Source organism: Scyliorhinus canicula, chromosome 7, assembly GCF_902713615.1.
Source record: "Scyliorhinus canicula chromosome 7, sScyCan1.1, whole genome shotgun sequence".
In the NCBI taxonomy this organism is placed as follows: Eukaryota; Metazoa; Chordata; class Chondrichthyes; order Carcharhiniformes; family Scyliorhinidae; genus Scyliorhinus; species Scyliorhinus canicula.
This window is the reverse complement of record NC_052152.1, coordinates 135,298,538-135,324,505: the sequence shown is the minus strand read 5'-3', so window position 1 is coordinate 135,324,505 and position 25,968 is coordinate 135,298,538. Positions and strand designations below refer to the sequence as shown.

At 45.2% G+C, this 25,968-nt stretch overlaps 1 protein-coding gene across 1 annotated transcript in view; it reads right to left on the bottom strand.

Annotated features, from left to right (window-relative positions):
• LOC119969404 (enhancer of filamentation 1-like) overlaps positions 1–11,139 on the bottom strand; it is a 166,215-nt gene extending 155,076 nt beyond the window's left edge. Inside the window, exon 1 of the mRNA XM_038803019.1 lies at positions 10,723–11,139. Coding sequence (XP_038658947.1) covers positions 10,723–10,770 — 48 coding nt within the window. The 5' untranslated portion in view covers positions 10,771–11,139. The remainder of the gene's footprint in view (positions 1–10,722) is intronic.
• Positions 11,140–25,968: the final 14,829 nt, after the last annotated feature.

The window sequence follows — 25,968 nt, the reverse complement described above, 5'->3', positions numbered from 1 at the left end:
CTGGCCAGTCCCACCGGATGAAATGGACATGGTCCCACACGGTGGGACCTGGCTGCTAGGCCCTCTAGTGGAGTCCTCGGGGAGGTGCGGGGTGATCCGGCCCCCTGGAGGGCCCCTACGGTGGCCTGGCCCGCGATCTGGGCCCACTGATCTGCCGTGGGGGCACTCCTTCCTTCCGTGCCGGCCTCTGTAGGGGTCAGCCATGGCCGGCGCGGAGATGAAACCCCTGCGCATGCAGAGGAACACGCCGGCCTGTCTGCACATGCGCGGAACTACGCCGGCGGTTCCGTGCATGCGCCAACTCGTGCCGGCCCTTCGGAGTGCGGAGGTTTACGCAACTTCCGGTTGGCCGGACGCCAGAGTGGTTTGCCCCGTTCTTGGATCCGGCGTCGGGCCATCCCGCCAATTGCGGGAGAATCCCGCCCTATATTCCAAGTGTGTAACTAAGGTTCTATACAGCTTTAGTATGACTTGCCAATTGTTACACTCAATGCCCCATCCGATGAAGGCAAGCATGCCGTATGCCTTCTTTTTTTAAACAAACTATTTTATTGAGGCATTTTAGGCATATAGAAAAAGTGACATTGTACAGTACAAAAAAAAGTCAAGACACAAATTACAAAATAAACATAGTGCAAACCATGGCTCTGTTCACGCAAGGACCTGCCTCAATATCCCTCTACTCTACTCTACCATAGCTGCCCCCCCCCCCCCGCTGACGCTTACTCCTCTGCGAAGAAGTCAATAAATGGCTGCCACCTTCGGGTGAACCCTAGTAATGAACCTCTCAAGGCGAACTTGACTTTCTCTTGGCCAAGAAAGCTCGCCCTGTCCAATAGCCATACCTTAGCCCTCGGGGGCTTTGAGTCCCTCCATGCTAACAATATTCGTCACCGGGCTACCAGGGATGCAAAGGCCAGAGCGTTGGCCTCTCTCTCTTCCTGCACTCCCGGGTCCTCCGAAACCCGAAAGATTGCCACCCCTGGGTTCATTACCACCCCAGTTTTCAATACCCGGGATATGACATCTGCAAATTCCTGCCAATACTCCCCGAGTTTAGGGCACGTCCAGAACATGTGTACATGGTTAGCATGCCCTCCGGCGCATCTAGCACACTTGTCCTCCAGCCCCGAAGAATCTGCTCATCCTGGCCACCGTCATGTGGGCCCAGTGCACAACCTTAAACTGGATCAGGCTGAGCCTGGCGCATGCTGCGGTCGTGTTTACTCTGCTCAGGGCTTCTGCCCAAATACCGTCCTCCAGCTCCCCCCCGAGCTCCTCCTCCCACTTAAGCTTCAGGCCCTCGGTCTGCGTATGCTCAGCTCTCATTAGCTCCTTGTAGACGTCTGAAACTCTACCCTCTCCCACCTCACTCCCAGAAACTACCCTGTCCTGCCTCCCCTTCGGCGGGAGACGTGGGAAGGACGGCACCAGTCTGCGTACAAAATCCCTCACCTGCACGTATCTAAAGTCGTTCCCTCTCGCCAGCCCAAACTTCTCCTCCAGCGCCCTCATGCTCGGAAAGCTCCCTTCCAGGAACAGATCCCCCATCCTCACAATCCCCGCCCTCCTCCACAGTCGATACCCCCATTCATGTTCCCCGGGGCAAATCGGTGGTTGCCGCAGATTGGGGTCCACACCGATGCTCTCACTTCCCCTATATGCCTCCTCCACTGGCCCCAGATCCGAAGAGCCACCACCACCTTCGGGCTGGTGGAGTACCGTGCTGGCGGAAGCGGCAGAGGTGCCATGACAAGGGCTGCTAAGCTAGTGCCCCTGTACGAAGCAGCCTCCATCCGCTCCCAAACCGATCCCGCACCCACCATCCATTTCCTTATCATCGCTATGTTGGCCGCCCAGTTATAGTTGCTGAGGTTCGCCAACGCCAGCCTCCCTTCTCCTCTGTTCCTTTCAAGCATCACCCTCTTCACCCGCGGGGACTTCCCTGCCCATACAAATCCCAGAGTAATTTTATTCAGCCTCTTAAAGAAGGATCACGGGATAAAGATGTGGAGACACTGAAAAACAAACACGAAACGCGGGAGAATCATCATCTTAACAGTCTGCACCCTCCCCGCCAATGACAGCGGGGCCGTATGCCTTCTTGACTACCTTCTCTACCTGTATTGCCACTTTCAGTGATCTGAAGACCAGCACACCCAGATCCTCTGCCTGCCAATACTCTTAAGGGTTCTGCAATTTACTTTATACTTCCCGCCTGTATTGGTACTTCCAGAATGCATTACCTCACATTTGTCTGAATTAAACTCCATCTGCCATCTCTTCCCCCAAGTCCCTAACCGATTTATATCCTGCTCTATCTTCTGACAGGTAAAAGAGATTAACCGTATTAAAGCAGTGCAGACTTGCCTGAGGACAAGGGCACTGAAACAAACCAGTTGAAACAACTTTTTTTGAAGATATTCAGCCAGAGTTTCTGTCAGAGTTCGGACCAGAGTGAGATTTGTTCTGTAAAACAGCGTCAAGAGATCTCTTTCTCAAAGAATAATTCTGTTAAGGAAGTATTCTTCTGTGCCATTGGTATTTCTGGTGGATTGAGAGCTGAGATGATCTTTTTTCTTGTTTCAATGGGAATAAAGATAGCAATAAGGGCATATATTCACTATATTGGGTAGTATTGCTTAAGGGGTAATTGTAAGCTACTTTTGGGTATAATGTTCTCCGCTAGTAATATTTGCTTTAAAATACCATGGGCGGGATTCTCCGACCCGCCCGTCTGGTCGGAGAATCGCCGGGGAGCGGCGTGAATCCTGCTCCTGCCAGCCGCCGAATTCTCCGGCACTGGAGATTCGGCGGGGACGGGAATCGCGCCGCGCCGGTCGTGGGCCCCCCCCCCAGCGATTCTCCAGCCCGCAACGGGCCGAAGTCCCGCTGCTGTAATGCAGCCACGCCGGCGTGAATTAAACCACCTTCCTTACCGGCGGGACCAGGCGGCACGGACAGGCTCCGCAGTCCTGGAGGGGGGGGGGGGGGGGGGGGGGGGGTGCCCCCACGATGGCCTGGCCCGCAATTGGGGCCCACCGATCCACGGGCGGGCCTGTGCCGTGGAGGCACTCTTTCCCCTCCGCGTCGGCCATGTCAGCCTCCGTGATGGCTGACGCAGAGGTGGCCCCCCCCTCCACGTATGCGCGGAGATGACATCAGCAGCTGCTGACGCTCCCGCGCATGTGCGTTGTTCCGCCGGCTGGTAGAGTCCCTTCGGCCCCTGCTGGCGTGGCGCCAAAGGCCTTCCACGCCAGCCGGTGGGGCGCAAACCACTCCGGCGCGGGCCTAGCCCCTAAAGGTGAGGGCTTGGCCCCTAAAGGTGTGGAGGATTCCGCACCTTTGGGGCAGCCCGACACCAGAGTGGTTCACGTCACTCCATCCCGCCGGGACCCCTCCCGCCCTCCGGGTAGGGGAGAAACCCGCCCCAGATCTCTATTTGGTAGATAACCGGATGATGCCAGACAAAGACTTTTAAAACATCTGTGTTGTATATTTGGGGACATTAGGACCCTGCAACTTTGGGTCACAAGCCAGTCAGGGGCTGAATGGGTCACCTCCAGGAAGACTGCACAAGACTTGGACCCATTGGGGTCAGACGTGGGTCCTGACCATGTAAAATTCCACCCACTGCTTCTCGTCTTTCAACAGCCCAGCTACAGGAAAACACAAAGGCTCGCGGTAGTTTAAATCCTCAGTTGTCTGAGCAGAATCTACAAGCCCCTAAATATACAAACTGTTACAGTCACTGCAGCAGATGGAAAATTGGTCTCATTCGTTCATTTATTATCATTGTCTGATGACGTGTCGGTGAACCAAACCAAACCTTTGCACAGGGCCCCCACCAAATAATAGGCCTGAAATTCTATCTGGTGCAGCAACTCTTAATTTACGACATCAAGAAACTATTATAATTTACCACAACATTTGGGATTTGAGAATCCTATTCAAGTGACTATCTCATTCCCTTCCCTGCCATTTGGAACATATTTTAAGAACAAAACATAAACAAGATTAGAAGAGATTCCTTTTAATGATTTATTTTTCAGCTTGAAGTAACTATGTAGATCATAGAATCCCTACAGTGCAGAAGGGGGTCATTCGGCCCATCGAGTCTTCAACGACCCTCTAAAAGAGCATCCTCCCTAGGGTCAAGCCCTCACCCTATCCCCGTAACCCCACCTAATAATCTCTTTTTGTGATGTTGACAGAGAGATCAATATTGACCGGGTGATCATTGACAGCTCAGTGCTGTACTGGAATGCAGCCTTCTTTTTCTGTTCAAGTCCAGCAGTGGAACTTGAACCCACAACCTCATGACTAAGCCATAGCTGACACAAAATTATGACCCTGACTTCACTTCAACTGTGCTTCATTGGCTGTAAAGAGCCTTGGGGTGCCCTCAGATCATGAAGTTCCTGCATAAATACAAATCTTCCACCCACCCATTGATAAAAGGTACGGGGAAAAGGCAGGCAAATGTGACTGGGGCAAGCATCAGCCTAGGCATATCTATTCCTGTTTCTCTGTTTAAAACTACATGGTGCTAACACAAGAAGAGCTGGAGTAGGCCACTGTGAACCTTTTGAGCTTGCTCCAACATTCAATCAAATTAGCTCATCTACTGCCTCAGTACCACTTTCCCACATTCTTCCCTTATCCTTTAGTACTCAATAATCTATCGATCTCTGTCTTGAATACACTCACCAACTGAGCACTCACAACTTTCTGGAGTAGAGAATTCCAAAGAATCAATTTCTCCTCACTTCAGTCCTAACTGGCCAACCCCTTATTCTAAGACTGTGACCCTCATGTTATATATTCACTCGCTGGGGTAAACGTTTTCTCAGCACCTATCCTGTGTGATGAATGTAGGAAATTTTTATATAGATTGTATTACGTGTCTGTTGCAGTCATGTTATTAAAACTTAAGTTAAGGTATCCAGATTATGTCTGCTAAAACTGTGATTAAGGGGTTAACAGCTAGGCAGGCTGTGATGTCACTCATGAGAGGGGCTGGGTCTATTTTTGAGTTTGGTTTAGATAGAATCAATGAATCATTACAGTGCAGAAAGAGGCCATTCGACCCATCAAGTCTACACTGACCCTCTGAACGAGCACCCTACCGAGGTCCACTCCCCCACTCTATCCCTGTAACCCCACCTAACCTTTGGACACTCAGGGGCAATTTAGCATGGGCAATCCACCGAACCTGTACATCTTTGGACTGTGGGAGGAAACCAGAGCACCCAGAGAAAACCCACACAGACACGGGGAGAATGTACAAACTCCACACAGACAGTCACCCGAGGCGGGGCTTGAACCCGGGACCCTGAAGCTGTGATGCAGCAGTGCTAGCCACTGTGCCGTGTCCTGTGTCTGTTCTTTTCAGTTTCATTGTTAGAGTTCTGCTCTGGGTTTTGAGGAAAGGAGACATGTTCCTCAAACTGACTTCTGAAAGCTTCTCTCCCAAGGACTTTGTACGTAAATCTGTAAACCACCGATTGTCAACTGTATTAACAAGTGGCATTTGACCTGTGTGTTTGGGTTTTGCTTAATTGAAATTTTAGAAGCAGACGGGAAAGTAAGCTCAAAGACCTTTATTTTTTTGTAAGAACTGTTTAACTGTTAATTGAAAAACTGTTTTTTCCTTGTCTGTTAATGGGGTTAATCCTGTGTTAATAAAGTTTGTTTTAACATAAAAGGTCCCCTCGGTGTTAGTGGAATCACTCCAGGAGGGAAATATCCTTTCCTCACAGTTTACAAATTGAAAAATTGTTTGGGTCTCGTCTGTTTTCCTGATATAAATTGAGGTCTGGTCTGGGTACCGTAACACCTGTCACCGATTTAAGTAGATGCTAACCCTAAATCTATTAACTTTTTATAGGTTTCTCTCCCAACAATTGAGCCAGATGATGACACAGTTTTGGCTGTGTCTCAAAAGGCCAAAGAGACTATTGATGCATGTCCAAAGAAAGAGCATCTGGTAGTTATGAGAGACCTGAATGCAAAGTTGTAGCAAGTATTTATTGGTACAACCAATGAATGGAGGTTAACACTTCTTGATTAGTTGGAAGAAAACAAGTTGCTTGGGCCTGGATACAAGCTTCCATCCTATATGCACTATACATGGATTCCCCCTGGTAAATGCCACAAGAACCAAACTGGACACACCATAGTCAGAGAAAGAAATCAATTCCAAAGCTTTTTCTAATGCCAATAATGATTCTGACCAACAATCGATTTGGACAAAGATCAAAGAAGTTGGTGTCATAAGCTAAAGAACAGGAAAGGAGCCAAGAGATATATTAGAATTCATTATGAGAAACCCATCTGTTGTGTATTCATGTTGGTTCCTGGTTCACATCATTGGCAGTTTGGACAGGCTAACAATCAGTCTATTCTAGCAGCCTGTGAGAAAATACCTTTCCAATAAAGCTCTTTCTTGTTTGTACCTTCATGGTTTGCAAGCCTCGCCTTTAAAAATACCACACCAATGGAATTTGAAAGCAAGGTGCTGGACAACCATGCTAGTGACTACATTAGATGAACTTGGTCCGAAACAAAAAATGCAAAAGAGCCAAGTATGACAGTCAAATGGTTGGAGTTAATAGATAAGAGGCATGGTGTATTACGGTATACAAACCAGAGAATACCTCAAATTGTATGCTATGAAGAAAGACTGTATAAAAGCCAAATATAACTTTCTAAATAAAAAAGCTGATAAAGCAGAGGAAGAATTCAAGAATATAACACCAAGAAAATATATTAATTAGCCAAGGTTATAGTTAGAAAGAGGTAAGTAAACCTAGGAATGTGCATCAAGGATGAAAATAAGAGACTTGTTGTATGAAAGGGGCAAGAGTTGCCTGAGATGGTAAAATTACTGCAGGAACTATTTGAAGAAGAACCAGAAAAGATGAACAATGAAGATTGGAAGCATAACTAGAATAAGAGATTTTTTTAAAACATGAAGTACTGAATTATTTTTTACCAATTAAGGGACAATTTAGCGTAGCCAATCCACCTACCTTGCACATCTTTGGGTTGTGGGGGTGAGACCCACACAGATATGTGAAGAATTTGCAAACTCCACATGGACAACTAGAATCGGAGATACTGAAAGGTAAGATAAGGAAAGCTATAAAGAATATCAAGAGTGGAAAGGCAGAAGGAAAAGATCAGAGTCCAGCAGAAGGAACTAACAGAGAGAGGTGAAAAAGTAGTAGACATAATGAGAAATTATTGATGCGAGATGGGCAACGGATGAATGGCCTTCTGAGTGGACTATACCTGAGATGATCACAATGTCTAAGATAAATGGAACACAGGGCTGTCCAAACCGTCATACCATAAGTCTCATCAGTCCTGCACCTAAAGTACTACTTGATGTGATCTTCGTTCTCTGTATGAACAGAGAAGCGGCAGAGGAGCAGTTTGGCTTCATTCCTAGAAAGGGTACAACTAACGCTATGTTGTGCTCAGAAATCGCATGGAGAAATGTGAAAATAAGCAGCAAGTCCATCTTAGGCTCATATTCATAGGCTACATCAAAGCTGTTGACATTTTCCAGCATAATACTTTATGGAAGAGACCTATGGACTTTGGTGTAGCCAAACATCTTGCGTGTTAATACAAGAGCTTTACAGAAATGCTCAGGAGTTATCAGAATTTGGGATGGGCACACAAACCAATTACAGTTTGAGAAGGGAGTCAGACAGAAGTTCTCCTGTCACCCATGTTTTTTAATGTGGGAGAGACGATCATGAGGATGGTGCAGTGCAGGAAGGGTAAGCAGAGAGCTGTGGCTGCATTATCGGAGGTTGCCGCATGTGGAACTGCAGTCACCACACATATAGCCAGAACAAAAAAAGCGATAGAGACTATGGTAGGCCTAGTCAAAAGGCACAGTCTTTTGGACTGAACATCAATGAGGTAAAGACCAACATTACGGCAAAATGGCGATGAAAAGTCAATATTGGAAGCACAGAGGTAGAGGCAGTGGACAAATTCAAATTCTGTGACTCAATGATAAATGGCAAAGTTACATCTAAGAATGGAATCAAGGTTAGTCAAAAGTACAGTCAACAGTGTGAAGTGTTTCACTTCGTGAATAAGAGAGTTGGGCTTTGAAAAAAGAGAATGAAAGAATGATAACAGTTTTTGAAATGTAGGTATGTCTTCATTGGACGGGGCATCGGCAAGTCATGCTACAGTTGTATCAAACCTTGGTAAGGCCGCACTTGGAATATTGGGCACAATTCTGGTCGCCACACTACAAGGATGTGGAGGCTTTGGAGAGGGTACAGAGGAGGTTTACCAGGATGTTGCCTGAAAGGTGTCATGATATGCAGACACACACATAATGATACACAGACAAGCAGCTAATGGACACAGAGAACAGGACATGACCAATAAGCCGGCAGGACACTCAGGGGTGGGATCTGACTATAAAAAACACGAGGCACTCACACTCCGCCTCTTTCCACTGATGAACATCTAGAGAGTCAGTCAAGCATGTTGCTACAATCTAACACCTCCACCACGTGGCTAACAGCTAGTCTGGTTCAGTCATACAGAGTAACCACTCTTAAATTAGCAGAGAGTCGAACTCACAGAGAACTGTGCTATTAGTTCAATAAACCTGATTGAACTAACTTCAAGGTCTGGAGTATCCTTCTGATCTAAGCTGCAGCCAGTTGCACCAGTGTTAGACCAGTGTACTTAACACGACAGAAGGTGTTAGCTATATGGAGAGACTGAATAGACTCTGACAGTTTTCATTAGAAACACGGAGGTTGAGGGGTGACTTCATAGAGGTCTACAAGATTATGAGGGGCATGGATAGAGTGGATGGGCAGGCACTCTTTCCCAGGGTGGCGGGGTCAGTCACCCAGGGGCATTGGTTTCAGGTCTGTGGGGCAAAGTTTAGAGAAGATGTGCAAGGCAGGTTTTTTTACACAGAGGGTGGTGAGTGCCTGGAATGCATTGCCAGGGGAGGTTGTGGAAGCAGATACATTAACGGCGTTCAAAAGGCATCTTGACAAACACATGGATAGGATGGATATAGAGGGATATGGCACAAGGAAGTGCTGAGGGTTTTGGCAAAGGTTGGTATCATGACTGGTACAGGCTTTGAGGACCATAGAACCTGCTCCTGAGCTGTATTTTTCTTTGTTCTTTGTATAGTGGAGGGATCAGCTGAATGGATAGAGGCATAACTGAGCGAATTAGATCAAGAGAAGTTCCTTCATTGTCACGGAGTCAAAATTCTGGAACTCCCTCCCTAACAGCACTGTGGGTGTACTTACACCACATGGACTGCAGTGGTTCAAGATGACAGTTCACCACCACCTTCTCATGGGCAATTAGGGATGGGCAATCAATGGTGGCCTGGCCAGCGACGCTCACATCCTACGAATTGGGTTTTTTAAAATTCAAGAATTAAAAGGGTTGCTAAGTACAATTAGAGATAGAATGATAGCCAAATATGGACATTGCAAATAAAGATTCAACAACCTTGTCCTGGCATCAGTGAAAGGCAAAATTGAGGGTAAAAGATAGAAGAGAAAGAAGAAAATCAGACGGGTAGGTAACATTGAGATGTGGACGGAGGAAGGCTTGACGAAAGCTAGAGGAGAAGCAAGATAATGTCAATGGCCCCACGAAGGTTATAGTAACAATTAACTGGAACAAACCCTGTCAAGCCCCTTAAGAATTTTGTGTATTACAATCAGGTCACCACTCAAGGATGTCCTTGATTGAAAATGTTCGCTCTTTGCTGGAGACAGTTCAATGGGCACCGAGAACACTCCAGAGTGCCCATTGTTCATACGGAAGTGGATTAGTTGTTGACTGGGAACACAAATCGGGCAGGCATAAAATGCAATCAGCCCATTAATGCCCCTCAGGGACTGCATTAATTCACAACCCATCCATTCACACTCACAGGGAGTACAAAGGGGGCTGATGTCAAACTGCAACTAGAATGCTCACACCCCTTTTCCACCCAGCAATAAAAGTGAAAGTTTGCCCTGTATTTTGGCATAAGTGGCAACGAGAGGGTCTGATGCTGAGTGCCCACAGAACCATGGTGTACCATTTGAGGATTAGCTCAGAGCAGAGGGCAACCTTGTCCTCACCGAGTCAACCCACACCAATGTAGAAACATGGCAAATTGGAAAGAATTCAGACCACACAACGCAAGCATAACTAAAGGAAACATCGAGAGAAAAGAAACAATACATTTCTTCTCTAAGAAGATATTAATGATTGCAAAGACTATAAAATCGTTTCAGTCTCTTTATTGATAACATTTAAAGTTAGATTTGTTAAGAGGGGCAACTCAATCCGTTTCGAATGTAGTTTTGCACCGGCAAAGGAAGTGTTATAAAAAGAGGCAGAAATCTCCACAAGCTGCAGCACGAAAAGACTTGCATTTATATAGCATTTCAACAAGTCTATAAACTTTTCTAATGCAATGCATTCCTTTCAAGTGTAGCGACTGTTTTTACAGACACAAACGTAGACAAGCTACCAAAAAACATCAGTAAAATGAAAGATAAATTGTTCTGCATTTAAAAAAATTTTTTAGAGTACCCAACCACAATCCAAAGATGTGCAGGGTAGGTGAATTAGCCACGCTAAATTGCCCCTTAATTGGAAAAAAAGAATTGGGTACTTCAAATTTATATCAGAAAAAAGTAATAGAAATCGTACCTGGAAGGTAAGATCACCTGTTGTAACAGCTCCAATGATTTCCGCCATTTTCAGTCCATCAACAGGGGAAGTAAAATCATAGCAACGAGAACTTTACACTGACCACACGCTTTACATGACAGGCTGGTATCTGACTCGAAGTGGCTCACCACTTCTGCAGTGGCAGCCCAGTAGCCAGTGGAGGCAGACACACCTGCTAAGGTGCAGTGTTAGTGGTACCTGCGCGTTCTTCCGGTTTTCTGTCACATTGGGTCTTCAAATAATTTCAAAACGGAGGCAGTGTTTGAAGTGTTGTACACCCCGAAGCCCCCCTTCTATCCCACTGTCAAACGTCACCGTCAATTCGAAACATTCAGGATATACTGAACCACTATCTGGACTCTGCAGATGTAGTCACAGTATTAAGAATTGACTGCATTTCTAGCTGTCAACACACCACTTCCCCGACTCCATATCGCAGAGTTATAGATGTGGTTGGTAGGAAATCCCACAACATTTTAGTGGCCGGAACTTTGCCTCAGAAATCCCACCTCCTCCTTTGCGTCAGGAGTGTGTAACGTTTGGCAGAACTGCCTAAGTTCTGAGCTGGATTACGAGCTTAATTTTGTGCTCTGCACACACACACACACATAGGTAATTTGTATAGAAAAGTCAATACACAGGGCGGCACGGTAGCACAGTAGTTAGCAATGTTACTTCACAGTGCCAGGGACCCAGGTTCGATTCCCAGCTTGGGTCACAGTCTGTGCTGAGTCTGCACATTCTCCCCGTGTCTGTGTGGGTTTCCTCCCACAAGTCCCCCCCAAAAATGACGTGTTTGTTAGGTGAATTGGACATTCTCAATTCTACCCCCCCCCCCCAAAAAAAAGAAAAGTGAATACACACCCAATAAAATCTGTTCTGACTTTCCTTAATTAATCCATATTTGTCCAAGTGACTATTAATTTTGTCCCCAATTATCATTTCTAAAAACCTTCCCGCCATTAGGGTTAAATTGACTATTTTATTCATTGTAGGGACATTGGCTTTGCTGGCTAGGTCAACATTCATTGCCCATCCCTAATTGCCCTTGAGAAGGTGGTGGTGAGCTGACTTCTTCAACCACTACTGTCCATGTAGTGTAGGTACACCCACAGTGCTGTTAGGAAAGGGGTTCCAGGATTTTGACCTAGTGACAGTGAAGGAATGACAATACATTTCCAAGTCAGGATGGCAAGTGACTTGGAGGGGAACTTCCAGGTGATGGTGTTCCCAGGTATCTTCTGCCCTTGAATGTCTACAGCAGGAGTGGGCAAACTATGGCCCGCGGGCTGCATGCGGCCCGCCAAAGGTCTTTATGCGGCCCACCAAGATCAAGTCATTAAAAAAAAAAAAAAAAAAATTTTTTTTTTTTTTTTTTTAAATTTTTTTTAAAATAAGGTTAATGGGGGGGGGGGCTGTTGGGTTACTGGTATAGGGTGGATACGTTGACTTGAGTAGGGTGATCATTGCTCGGCACAACATCGAGGGCCGAAGGGCCTGTTCTGTGCTGTACTGTTTTATGTTCTATGTTCTATATGAGGCGCCCAGAATCATAACCGGGTGAAGCGCCATTTTTGAAAAGTAGAGAAAAAGAGGGCTAAAGGCAGGATGTCGCCGGGGGAAGCGCTGAGGTATATGCCGCACACTAATTGGTTACAACCGGGACTATTAATTAATATACTATGCGGCCCTTTAAAATTGTGAATTTCTGAACGTGGCCCTTGCACGGAAAAGTTTGCCCACCCCTGGTCTACATGGTAGTGGTTGTGGGTCTGGAAGGTGCTGTATAAGGAGCCTTGGTGAGTTCCTGCAGTGCTGTTTGTTGATGGTGTCAAGCTTCTTGTCTTGTTGGAGCTGCACTCATCCAGGCAAGTTTAAAGTATTCAATCATACTCTTGACTTGACATAGAACATAGAACATTACAGCGCAGTACAGGCCCTTGGGCCCTCGATGTTGCGCCGACCTGTGAAACCACTCTAAAGCCCATCTACACTATTCCGTTATCATCCATATATTTATCCAATGGCCATTTAAATGCCATTACTTGTGCCTTATAGATGGTGGACAGGCTTTGGGGAGGTCAGGAGGTGAATTCCTCGCCGTAGGATTCCTAGCCTTTAACCTGCCCAGGTAGCCACAGTATTTATATGGCTAGTCCACCAGTTTCTAGCCAATGGTGGGGGGGGGGGGGGGGGGGGGGGGGGGGGGCAGCACGGTGGTGCAGTGGTTAGCATTGCTGCCTCATGGCACCGAAGTCCCAGGTTCGATCCCGGTCCTGGGTCACAGTCCGTGTGGTGTTTGTACATTCTCCCCGTGGTTGCATGGGTTTCACCCCCACAACCAATGTGGGGGGTAGGTAAATTGGCCATGCTAAATTGCCTCTTAATTGGAAAAAATTAATTGGGTACTCTAAATCTGAAAAACAAATGTTGGTAGTAGGGGATTAAGTGATAGTAATGTATTTGAACATCAAGGAGCAGTAGTTAAGATTATCTTTTATTGCCGATGGTCATTGCCTGGCACTTGTGTGATGAGAATGCTACTTTCCCAAGACTGCATTTTTGCTTTTGTTGCATTTGGACATGGACTGCTTCATTATCTGGTCACGATGAAAGAAAACATTTTAAAGGAACCTCTGTTGGGAGGGCTGAGAGTACACAATGGTGCTGAACATTGTGCATGGTGCTGAACATTGTGCAATCATCAGTGAACATTCCCACTTCTGACCTTATGATGGAAGGAAGGTCATTGATGAAGCAGCGAAGATGGGTGGGCCAATGAACACTACCTGAGGAACTCATACAATGATGTCCTGGAGTTGAGATGACTGACCGCCAACAACAACAGCCATCTTCCCTGGTGCCAGGTATGACTCCAACCAATGGAGTGTTTCCCCCCTGATTCCCATCAACTCCATTTTTACACATGTTTTTTGATGCCACACTTGGTCAAACGCGGCCTTGATATCAAGGGAACGGTAGCACAGTGGTTATCGCTGTTGCTTCACAGCACCAGGGTCCCAGGTTCAATTCCAGGCTTGGGTCACTATCTGTGTGGAATCTGCACGTTCTCCGTGTCTGCGTGGGTTTCCTCCTGGTGCTCCGGTTTCCTCCCACAAGTCCCGAAAGATGTGCTGTTAGGAAAGTTGGACATTCTGAATTCTCCCTCTGTGTACCCGAACTGGCGCCGGAGTGTGGCGACTAGGGGATTTTTCACAGTAACTTCATTCAGTGTTAATGTAAGCCTACTTGTGACAATAAAGATTATTAAAGGGCAGTCTCACTCATCTCACCTTTGGAGTTCAGCTCTTTTGTTCATGTTTGAACTCAGGCTGTAATGAGGTCAGGAGCTAAGTCATTCTAGCAGAACCCAAACTGATCATCAGTGAGCAAGTTATTGCTCAGCAAGAGCAGCTTGACTGCACGGTTGATGACCCTTCCCATCACTTTACTGGTAAACGAGAGCAGATTAATGAGGAAATAATTAGCCGGGTTGGATTTATCCTGCTTTATGTGTACAGGACATACCTGGGCAATGTTCTACATTGTCTCACAGATGCCAGTGTTGTAGTTGTACTAGAAAAGCTTTGCTAAGGCCACGGCAGGCTCCTGAGCATAATTCTTCACTAGTATTGCTGTGATATTGTCAGGGCCTAGAGCGTTTTGCAGTATCTCGTGCCTCCAGTTGTTTCTTGATATCACATGGAGTGAATCGGATTGGCTGGAAACTGACATTTATGATCCAGAGGAGGCAGAGATGGGTCATCCACTCACCTGTAGTTACTGAGTGTATCCTTAAATCCTTTTTTAAACATGAGCCAAACATTTCCTCTGGTACCATTCCCCACATCTCACAAGGTTTGAATATTATGACCGGTCCTTCCACAATTTCCACCCATGCTTCTTGGCAACCTCAGATTCATCTGATCCAGTCCTGGTTGAGTACAGTCAACCTTTCAAATACCTCCTCTTGGTCAATTTTTATCCCCTTTAGTAACTCAACTGCCTATTTAGTCACTATGACTTCTGATGTTCTTTGTGTTGCTAATTTTAGGATGGTTGGCATAGTGTTCACAAAGACCAGAAATAGCTTTAAATTGAACAAAGCTCTAAATTTATTAACACTATTAATTTGGATTCGGCACTTACTCCTAGCTAATGCACAGTTGATAATAAACATATAATCTACACTCATCTACTACTAATCTCTGCACTATTACATTAACTATGATCTTCTCTCACTCACACTAGCATTCCTACAGTCTGTTCTCTCACTTTCTCCTCAGCCTCTCATCCAAAAGGTTTAATATCAATGCCTTACATACTTGTACATCTAGCTCCCTCTAGTGGTTGGTTTAGACATTTCATTAACCCTTGCAGTTCTTACATTTATGATAATGTCACATCCCCCTTTCGTTGTCTTAAAACTTTAGCTATGTTGGCATCCACCATCAGGATTTTGTATACGTACGTAGTCTCCTTTTAATTTCAATAAACGTTTTGTGTGCTTGTCGTAATACTCTTTTTGTTTTTGTTTATGTGACCCGTAGGTGGTTATGTATTTATTATTGATCCTTATTTTGAACAGTGATCGCTGGTAATGTGGTGCAAATTTTTCTTCCCATCAACATCTGAGCTGGTGATTAGCCTGATGACAATGGGGTAGCTCCATATGCCAACAGTGCCAAAGAGAAATCTTTGTTGTCATTGAGTGCTTTACCAAATAGTTTATTGACTATTCCTACGCCTTTCTCTGCTTTGCCATTTGGTGGAGAATACAATGGGCTTGATGTGATTAAAATTATTTCGTGCTGCAAATTGTGTCCAACTCGCAGCAGTTGAAGCAAGGACCATTGTCAGAGACAATGTATAATGGAATTCCATGGCAAGCAAAAATGGACTTTGCTGCTCGTATTCCAGATCTCGTTGTTGAATCATTCAGCACCTCGGGATAGTTGGAATGATAGTCGATGGTGAGATAGTCACGACCTTTAAAGTAGAATACATCCATACCACCTTTGATCCATGAATTGGTGATGAGTTCATTTTGTTCCAAACTTTCTTTGCATTGTACAGATTGATGCATTTGACAAATGCTGCATTCCTGCACACGATTGTCCACATCCTTGTTGATTCCAGGCCAGGACGCAGATTGTCTTGCTCGCCTACGACATTTTTCAATACCTTGATGACCCTTGTGTATCTGTTCCAAGATACCCTGTCGGAGGCATGAAGGAATAACTATCATGTTTCCTTTGAGTAAGAATCTATTAATTACTGTGAGGTCATCTTTGATATTACAGAAAGTGGAGCAACATCCATTGGGCCATCCATCTTTGAGGTATTTGATTACCCTTTGGAGTGTCAAGTCCTTTTCTGTTTCTTCTTTTATGATTCATAGCTTCCTGTCAGTAACTGGTAGCATCTCAGCAACAAATGAAGCTTGTGCTTCCACATTATGTACAATATCTGAAACCATGGTATCAGTATCATTTGCAGCTCTGGATAGGGTATCAGCATTAACAATGTCTTATCCTGGCTCTTTATGTTGGTCATTCCAAGTCTTGGTTGTGTGTATCCTTTCAACTAGGTTTAATTTATCGTAAGCATCCGCCCCAATTAGCGATGATTTACCATCTTCCATTATTTCAAATTCAATTGGTATTTCGATGTCAACATTTCTCACAATAAGACAGCAGGAACCTCTTTTGCTATGGTATTCCCATAATTTTAAGATGGTTGACGCAGTGTTCACAAAGACCACAAACCTTACTATTTAAAGTTTTCCACTCCTGGTCAGTTAACCGACAGATAGATTTCTGTATTTGCGGTCTACTATATGCTTGTCTTTTTAAAAAATAAATTTAGAGTACCCAATTCACTTTTTCCAATTAAGGGGCAATTTAGCATTGCCAATCCACCTACCCTGCACATCTTTGGGTTGTGGGAGTGAAATCCACGCAAACACAGGGAGAATGTCCAAACTCCAAGCAAACAGTGACCTAGGGTTATGATCAAACCTGTGACCTCAGCTCCGTGAGGCAGCAGTGCTATTGTATGATTGTCTTAAGTAATTCTCTGACATTACATTTACGTGTGCTCTTGTATCTATCTTAAATGGAATCTCTGAGCTATTTATTTCAAGTAGTACAGTCCACTCTTTAATAATCTTTGAGAACTGCTGTACTGGTTTCTTATTACAATCCAGTGCATTAATCCTCGTAATTGCATCAACCATGAAAATATCCTTTAGCATGTATAGGGAGGAATCTTCATTATCAGTTAAGATATTTTGTCTTGTTTCTTCACTTTGAACACTTGGATCTTTCTGTAGTCATGGTAGGATTTTTAAAATGTGTTTACTGGAGAAGCTGTTGAGAAACAACACTGTGCTGCAAAGTGATTGCATTTGCAACAATTGGAAGATTATTTGCCTTTTGCCAGACAATTGTTTTTACTTATGGCATGACCACAGCGCGTGCACATCACTCTCAAAATGGCTGCCAGCCGTTGTACGCATTGTTCTATGCTGTGACACAGCATTAATTGCGTTACCACATTTCCTGAATTCATGCCTTTTTCATTTACCCTGAACTCCACATTTTCAGAGGATGCTTGTTCACTGGCTTTGCACATATTAATCGCTTCACCTAGTGGCAAAATTGGTCGTCTTAGCATTTTCTCTCGCAAACGTTTGTCATTATTCCCAAATACACCTTAATCGCAAAGCATTGAATTAGCATCGGAGGAAAAGTTACACGACTGCGCTCTTAACTTTAAAGCAGTAATGAAAGTATCTACCGATTCACCTTTCAGCTGCAGCCTTTATTTGAACATGTAGCTCTCATATGTTTCGTTCACCTGCTTCTTGCAATGAACATTGAATTTCTGTAACATTGTGGTATACTTCGTTCTATCCTCATCTGCAGCAAATTCAAAGGAGTTACAAAGCTCTAATGATTGCATTCCAGCCAAATTCAGAAGAAGTTGTTTTTTCTCTGATCGGAAGCATTTTCTAGTGCAGAGGCAGATAGGAAAACTTCAAACTGCTGTTTGAAGAAAGCCCAGTTTTGACATAGTTTACCGTTTGTTCTGAAGTAGTCAGGCTTCTTGAGACTCTCCATCTTACGATTTGTCTTCTGTGTAGATTTTCTGATCGTCGTAGCGGCGTGATTGTTTTCTTCAATCTTCTTAAAGCTAATCAGTCTAATCTAACTGCTTATTATTTGTTGAAATAGACCCCTGGTACCATGTGGGAACATGGTACCTTACTATTTAAAGTTTTCCACTCCTGGTAACATGTGGTGTTCTTTTCTAATTTTAAGATGGTTGACGCAGTGTTCACAAAGACTACAAATAGCTTTAAATTGAACAAAGCTATAAATTTACTGACACTACTAATTCGGATTCAACACTTACTCCTAGATAATCCACATTTGATAATAAACATATAATCTACACTCATCTACTCCTAATCTCTACACTATTACATTAACTATGATCTGCTCTCACTCACACTACCTTGCTCTCTTCTCAACCTCTCACCCATAAGGTTTAGCATCAACGTCTTATGTACGTGTACATCTAGCTCCCTCTCGTGGTTGATTTAGACATTTCATTAACCCTTGCAGTTCTTACATTTATGATCATGTCACATGACTGAAAGTATCTTCTTCCTTGGGAAGGATAAATATCCCAGCCATGCCGTGTGCTTCCATATGTAGATATTTTTTCCTGTCCTTAATTGATCTCATCCTTTCACTTGCTCCTCTATTAGTAACAAAATATTTATAATGTAGAAGATTTTCAGATTATCTTTAATATTAGCTGACAGTCTCTTCTCATGCTATCTCTGCTTCTAATTCCCGTCACTCCCCTCTGAACTTTCCATATTCAGGCTGTTTTTTTACTGATCAATCTGGTATCTGTCAAAAGCATCCTTTTTCTACTTCAACTTACTCTCTATCTCCTTTCATTTTTCATGGATCCCTGGTTTTCTTCATCGTACTTTCCCTCTCGTGGAAATGTAATGGAACTATCTCTTCTTGAAAGGGAGCCTATTGTTCCATACAGTTTTTCATGCTAATCTTTTTTGAAATAAATTCTAATTTTTCAAATTAAGGAGCAATTTAGTGTGGCCAATTCACCTACCTACCCTGCACATTATTTTGGGTTGTGGGGTGAGACCCACACAGACATGGGGAGACTGTCACAGACAGAGACCCAGGGGCCTGGACCCAGGTCCTTGGTGCCGTGAGGCAGTAGAGCTGACCACTGCACCATCATGCTGCCCATTGGCATGTTAATCTTTAATTCCAATTTACCTGGGATAGGTTCGCTCTCAGTCCACTGATATTTGTCCTTCTGCACTTTTACTCTAGTTTGCTCCTTGTCCTTTCCCATTGCTAATCTAGAAACCTTCTGATATCATAGAATCCCTATAGTGCAGAAGGAGGCCATTCAGCCCATCAAGTCTGCACCGATCCTCCAAAAGAGCAGCCTACCTAGACCACTCCCCGTCCTATCCCCATAACGCTGCACATTGATAATGACCAATCCACCTAACCTGTACATTTTTTGGACACTAAGGGACAATTTAGCACGACCAATTCACCTAACCTGCACAGCTTTAGACTGTGGGAGGAAACCCAAGCACCTGGAGAAAACCCACACTACATGGGGAGAACATGCAGACTCCACGCTGACAGTCACCCAAGGCCGGAATCGAACCCGGGTCCCTGGGGTTGTTAGGCAGCAGCGCTAAACACCGTGCCTCCCGACTTGGCCACTTTTCCCTCAAAGTTCCCTTGTTAACTACAGATCTACTTGACTCACCTCAAGGAGTAGTTATGGTGAATATTAAAGTTGTCAACAAAGAAAGCAGTCAAACATCTGAACAGTTGGATAACAACAACAGCTTACCAGCGGCACAGTAGTCAGCACTGCTGCCTCTCGGCGCCGAGGTCCCAGGTTCTATCCCAGCCCTGGGGAGTTTGCACATTCTCACTACGTGTGTTTCACCCCCACAACCCAAAGATGTGCCGGGTAGGTGGATTGGCGACACTAAATTGCCCTTGAATTGGAAAAATAAAAAGAAACACTGACAATCATAAAGTGCCTCTATCTGGTAAACATCCCAAGAAACTTCACAGGAGTGTAAACAGACAAAAATTAACATTGAGCCATGCAGAGACACATTAGGACAAGTTAGCAAAATTTGGTTAAAGAGGTGGGTTTTAAGGAATGACTTGGGGAAGAGAAAGGACAAAGAGGTGGAGTTGAAGGAAAGAATTCCAGAACCAATGGCGCAAGAATTAATATCAGGGATGTTCAAAAGGTCAAATTGGAGGAGCACAATGAGTTGTTAATAGGGGGAGCTGAAATAAGGTGGGACGAGTCTTGTGTGGACCTCCTGGGCCAAACGATCTGTCGCTGTGAATGAAAAATCTATGTGATTCCTACATAGAAAGACCTGCATGATATGAACCGTATAAAAAACTATGCAATCCTGAACAACCCGAATATTTAAGATATGACAGTACAATGGTAACATGTTCTACAATATGTCTCTCAGACACTGTTGAAGGAAGGATAATGGTGTAGATACAAGTCAACAAATTCTGTTTAACAATGGATCTAAAGTTATGTTACACGACATCATCTGAAATCTGATTGCATAGACAAACACTTTTTAAAATCTCCAAAGTATTCAAGGGAAGGAGGGGGTTGCGGGTAGACCTGCTCCGTGCCTACTCAGCACCACTGTACCACCCATGCAGGACAAACTCATTGCTTGTGTAGCTGGTTTAGCACACTGGGCTAAATTGCTGGCTTTTAAAGCAGACCAAGGCAGGCCAGCAGCATGGTTCAATTCCCGTACAAGCCTCCCCGAACAGGCACCGCAATGTGGCGACTAGGGGCTTTTCACAGTAACTTGATTGAAGCCTACTCGTGACAATAAGCAATTTTCATTTCATTTTAATTTTGGAGAGGATTTAAATGTAGATGGTTTTGCTCTGACTGTTTACTGATGGATGAAGTTTTCATTGATGTGTGTATTAAAATAAAAAAACTCAAAGCCTTTCAGAAGAGTTTGTGCTTTCAATAAAGAAGAAAATGTTACAAAAAGAAAGAGAACAACACATCGCTCCCTCTCTATCGCAGAAACAGTGCTTCTTTAAGATGTGACTTATAATGAAATTGGAGAATTTTGGCTCCACTGCAGATATCCACCTCCTCTCTACAGCAAGAATAAAAGCACTCTATGCCTGTGAATAGACAGACATGGGGAAAATGTCATTCACTCACCACTGAATAAAGGAAAATGTTGGAGAACAGATACTTTACATTCAAATGGTTCTGCCTGTGGTACATTTGCAACAGACAAGTTTCCATGCATGTTTAGTACAAAGATTTAGTGCTTTTCTTCATTAACCCTTAGAAGCTACTGTATGTTACAATGAAAGAACGAGCATTTATGTAGCACTTTTCATGGCTTCAGGATGTCCCAAGTCACACTACAGGCAATTAAATACTTTTTGAAGTGTGGTCACTAACAATTTCATTCATGACCCCGAGATGAGCTTCCATCCACATATTCATGCCATCACCAAGAGTCCCTATCTCCACCTCCATAACATGGCCTGACTTTGCATCCCTGCTTCAACTTATCTGCTGCTGATGTTATCATTCAGGTCTTTGTTACTACTTCAAGTCAATCCTTTTTTAAAATTTAGAGAACCCAATTTTTAAAAATCCAATTAAGGGGCAATTTAGCGTAGCCAATCCACCTACCCTGCACATCTTTTTGGATTGTGGGGGGGTGAGACCCACGCAGACACGAGGAGAATGCACAAACTCCACATGGACAGTGACCTGGGGCCAGGATCGAACCCCGGTCTTCAACGCTATGGTTCTAACTCAATCTTTTTTTTTAGAAAACATTTCATTGAAGCATTTATAATTTTAACATTTAAACATTCTAACCAGCAGAGTAGACTGACACACGCAACAACATCACAATAACATACCCAACTTCCCACCCCCCGTCCTACCTCCTGACTGCCCATATATTAGATTCCCTATCCTTATTCTGCAATGCCATGCCTCCCTTTCCCCCCCACTGCGCCCCCCGCCCCCACGCTTCTGCTGACGGTCAGTTTTCCCTAAAGAAGTCGATGAACGGCTGCCACCTCAAAGCCAACACCTGAATTGAACCCCTAAGGTGAACTTAATCTTCTCCAGCCTGAGAAACTCTGCCATGTCACTGACCCACACCCCTGACTTTGGAGGTGCCGAGTCCCTCCATTCCAGCAAAATCCATCTCTGGGCCACCAGGGAGGCAAAGGCCAAAACGTCGGCCTCTCTCCCCTCCTGAGCCCCCGGATCCTCCGACACGCCAAATATTGCCATCTCTGGACTCGGAGTCACCCTCTCTTCCAGGATCCCTGACATGACGTCCGCAAATCCCTGCCAGAATCCCCTCAGCTTCCGACACGCCCAAATCATGTGTAGATGATTCGCCGTGCTTCCCTCACACCGCCCTCACCTGTCCTCCACCTCCTCAAAAAACCTACTCATCCAGGCCATAGTCATATGAGCCCTGTGGACCACCTTGAACTGGATTAGGCTAAGCCTGGCACACGATGAGGATGCATTGACTCTCCTCAGGGCCTTCTCACGTAGCCCGGCTTCCAACTCACCCCACAACCCATCCTCCCACTTCCTCTTCACCTCCCCGATTGGGACACCTTCCCACTCCATCAATTCCTTATACATTTCCGAGACCCTCCCCACCCCAACCCCTGTTTTAGACATCACCTTATCTTGCAGTCCCCTCAGAGGGAACCTGCCTCCGGACAAAGTCTCGTACCTGCAGGTACCGAAATCCATTCCCACCCGGTAACTCAAACTCCTTCTTCTAACCTCTCCAGGCTCAGAAAACCCTCTTCAATAAAGAGATCACCAAATCTCTCAATCCCTGCCTGCTGCCAACTTCCAAAGCCCCCATCCAGCCCTTCCAGAACAAAATGGTGGTTGTCACAGATCGGTGACCACACCGACATCCCCTCCAGTCTCACGTGCTGCCTCTATTGCCCCCACAGCCTCAGGGCTGCCACTACTACTGGGCTTGTGGAGTACCAAGCCGGAGAGAACGGCAGAAATGCTGTTAACAGACCCTCCAAACTCATACCCTGACAGGATGCCGCCTCCACTCGTTCCCACAACGACCCCTCCCCCACTACCCACTTCCTAACCATCGATATATTTACCGCCCAGTAATAATAAAATTTGGAAGGTTCAAGCCCCCCTACCCCGCGCCCCAGTCCCAAAAGGGCCTTCCTCACCCTCGGGGCCTTACCAGCCCAGTTTCAACTCAATCCTCACCGGCCATCAACTTTTCACGTTCTTCAAACATGAGGTCATCCAAAACTCTATTGCCCAGGTCCTTATTCGCCTGAAGTTTCATTCACCTACATTCCTGTGCTTGTTGATCTACATCAGCTCCTGGTCAAGCAACGCCTAGATTTTAAAATTCTCATCTCTCCATGTGCTCATCCCTCCCCACCCTATCTCTGTAATTTCCTCCATGATGTAGCCATCTAAGATGGCTACCTGCAAAGGACCATGGGAATTATGGCCAACCCAGGACTCAGACAGATACAGAGCCAATGGGTATCTGAAACACAGGTAACCAGGCCTGATCGAAACCCCCACTCGTTTGCATTTCAACGGCCCATTTTCCCAGGACAATAGAACTCCAATCAAGTAACCGGTACAGCCACAGACTGATCGGCGCCAATCCCCTTACTCAGAAAGCCCAAATGCCAAGGTCAATGGCCGCTAAGGACCCGCCCAGCTCCCAAGGCACCCGCCCCTTTATTGGCCAAAATCGAAGAGAGTGATCAGAGCCCTGTCGAACTATGGGGTCCAAGGTTAAGGACCGCCCCAAACATCGTGAAATCCCAGACGGATCAAAGAGAGCACAGCCATGTGTTCTGTCTCTTTTGGATTGGCCTGTTCCAACCCAATTGCAGCAGGAACAGCCAGCCAAGTTCAAGACCAACAATGGCTACCTGACAGATGAGCCCAGCAGAGACAGAGCCACTTTCGTCAAACCAGCCAAGTGAAATCCTGATAAAGGCCTTATCCATTTGCACAGTGCCAGTCGCCCTGAAGTTAAGTTAAGGTTATTGTAGCTGATAGGTGTAGTTTAACTCGTAGTAGATATTGTGTTTGCATGTCGACATAACTCTTGTGTATGTAAATAAACCATCTTTTGAACTAACTAACTGGTTGTGTGGTCATTTGTTCAATATAAGGGAAGATTTGTGGTTCACCAACATTATTAATAGAGGAACATTATTGGCGACCCAGATGGGACTCGATTAGAAGTGACTTTGTCACTCCGAGAGAACCCACAAACTTTGAATCCAATTGCGAGAAAAAGAAAGAACCACAAGTGCAAGTCCCATAACGACAAAATAACCGAATTTCGGAAGTGTGTACTAGCCCTCATGCGTATCTAACAAGAAGAGTAAGATAAACTCGTTAGAATTGTGTACAACTATCGAGGGATTGTCAGCCGGAAAATAGCTTAAGCCATACCCGTTGTTCAAATCGCTGCCTTATTCCCCTGTCCCAAATTAAAAGTAGAGAAAGAGATAAGAGAAGTAATGGCAACTAAAGCAGTGGAAAGATTGACAAATCCACAGGAACCCGAGGTCGCAGTGACCAACAGAGCAGAACAATACCCTATATGGGAGGAAGAGTTAAGGAAATACTTAAAGGGGAAAGGATGGCCCCTTTGGTCGAATTTTTGCGCAAATGATGAGTCAGGTCCAGGAAAGATAGGACAGACTTGGTCGGAGAACCTAAGCGAGGTTCATGATGTGTTGGGTATGCTTGGTCTACAAGGACTGCGTTTACCATAGCAGTGAGAGAGACAGGCTACCAACACTTGTAGAAGTACAACTCTATTTTATTGAACTATGAGCTGTTAAACATACTTGCACTGTGGGTTGACACTATGTTGAGTTGACTGGAGACCTGAGGCTAACCTGACCAGACTATCCTGCTAGCACATGGTGGATGTTCGTGTTGCTGATCACGGGCTCTGGCTGTCTCAGAGGCTGCATCCCGAGAGAGCGGGAAAACTAGTGCCCTCTGGCTTTATAGTGGCCGTGTCCTGTCTGGTGATTGGCTGCTGTGTTCTGTGTGTTGATTGGTCATTCAGTGTGTCAGTCTGTCTGTCTATGCACCATCATATACTTGTGTGTGTATTATGACAGTCCACAAGAAAAATGTAGGGAAAGTCAGAAAGCTGATGGCAATAGTGTCCTGTTTGGCACAGTTGCGAGGCACAGAGGAGTTCGTGGAGACGCTCTGTAGGCAGTAATTGAGAAGGAAGAAAAGAACGAGGGAAGCAGTAACAAAATGGAGAAGATAATTGATCATCTCCGGGAACAGTTAGCAGCTAATGATAAGGAAATGGCCGATCTAAAACGCGCACATCAATCTTGTCCAGTTCACCTTAGTAGCTTCCAGGCCCAGTACGTTAAGCCGACCAAGATACACAGCGCGCAGTTCTGGTAAGAGAGGAGTCTGAACAACAGGTCGCCCAGCTAACTAGCAAATGCACAGATTTAAAAGCAGCTTTGAGAGCGCTCCACAGCTCCACTAAGGAACAGAGGCAGAGTACCGATGACCATGCTAAATGCCGACAGAAGATAGAAAAGTTACAGTCGCTGCTCTCAGTACAGAATGGCTTCAGGTACACTTTCGGGCAGGATTTAGATGAGGAAGATGCTTCCGATTGGCAAGAGTTAAACAAAAGCACCCAAAGATACGTAGAGGACACAGGAAATCAAAATCGAGCCCCCACGCCCCAAAAAGAAAAGCACTCGCAGCACCGACTGCACAGGCAGCACACTCCCCCACTCACAATTCGATCCTTATGAATCCGGTTACACACAACGCAAGTTATCGGATCAGGATGAGCCTGATATCGTTTACACCACCCCACTATCCATAACCCAATTAAGAGAAACTTGCACGAAAATTAGTCCATTCCAGCCCACCGTAGACTCGCACAACTTCTTTGAGGAGGTGAGCCAACAAAAAGTTATGTGCGGCCTAGACGAGAGGGAGGAAGTGAAACTAATAGTTATGAGCCTTAGCCAGTCCTTAAGATCAGCTTTGCCAGAACCCCAAAACGTAGCAGGA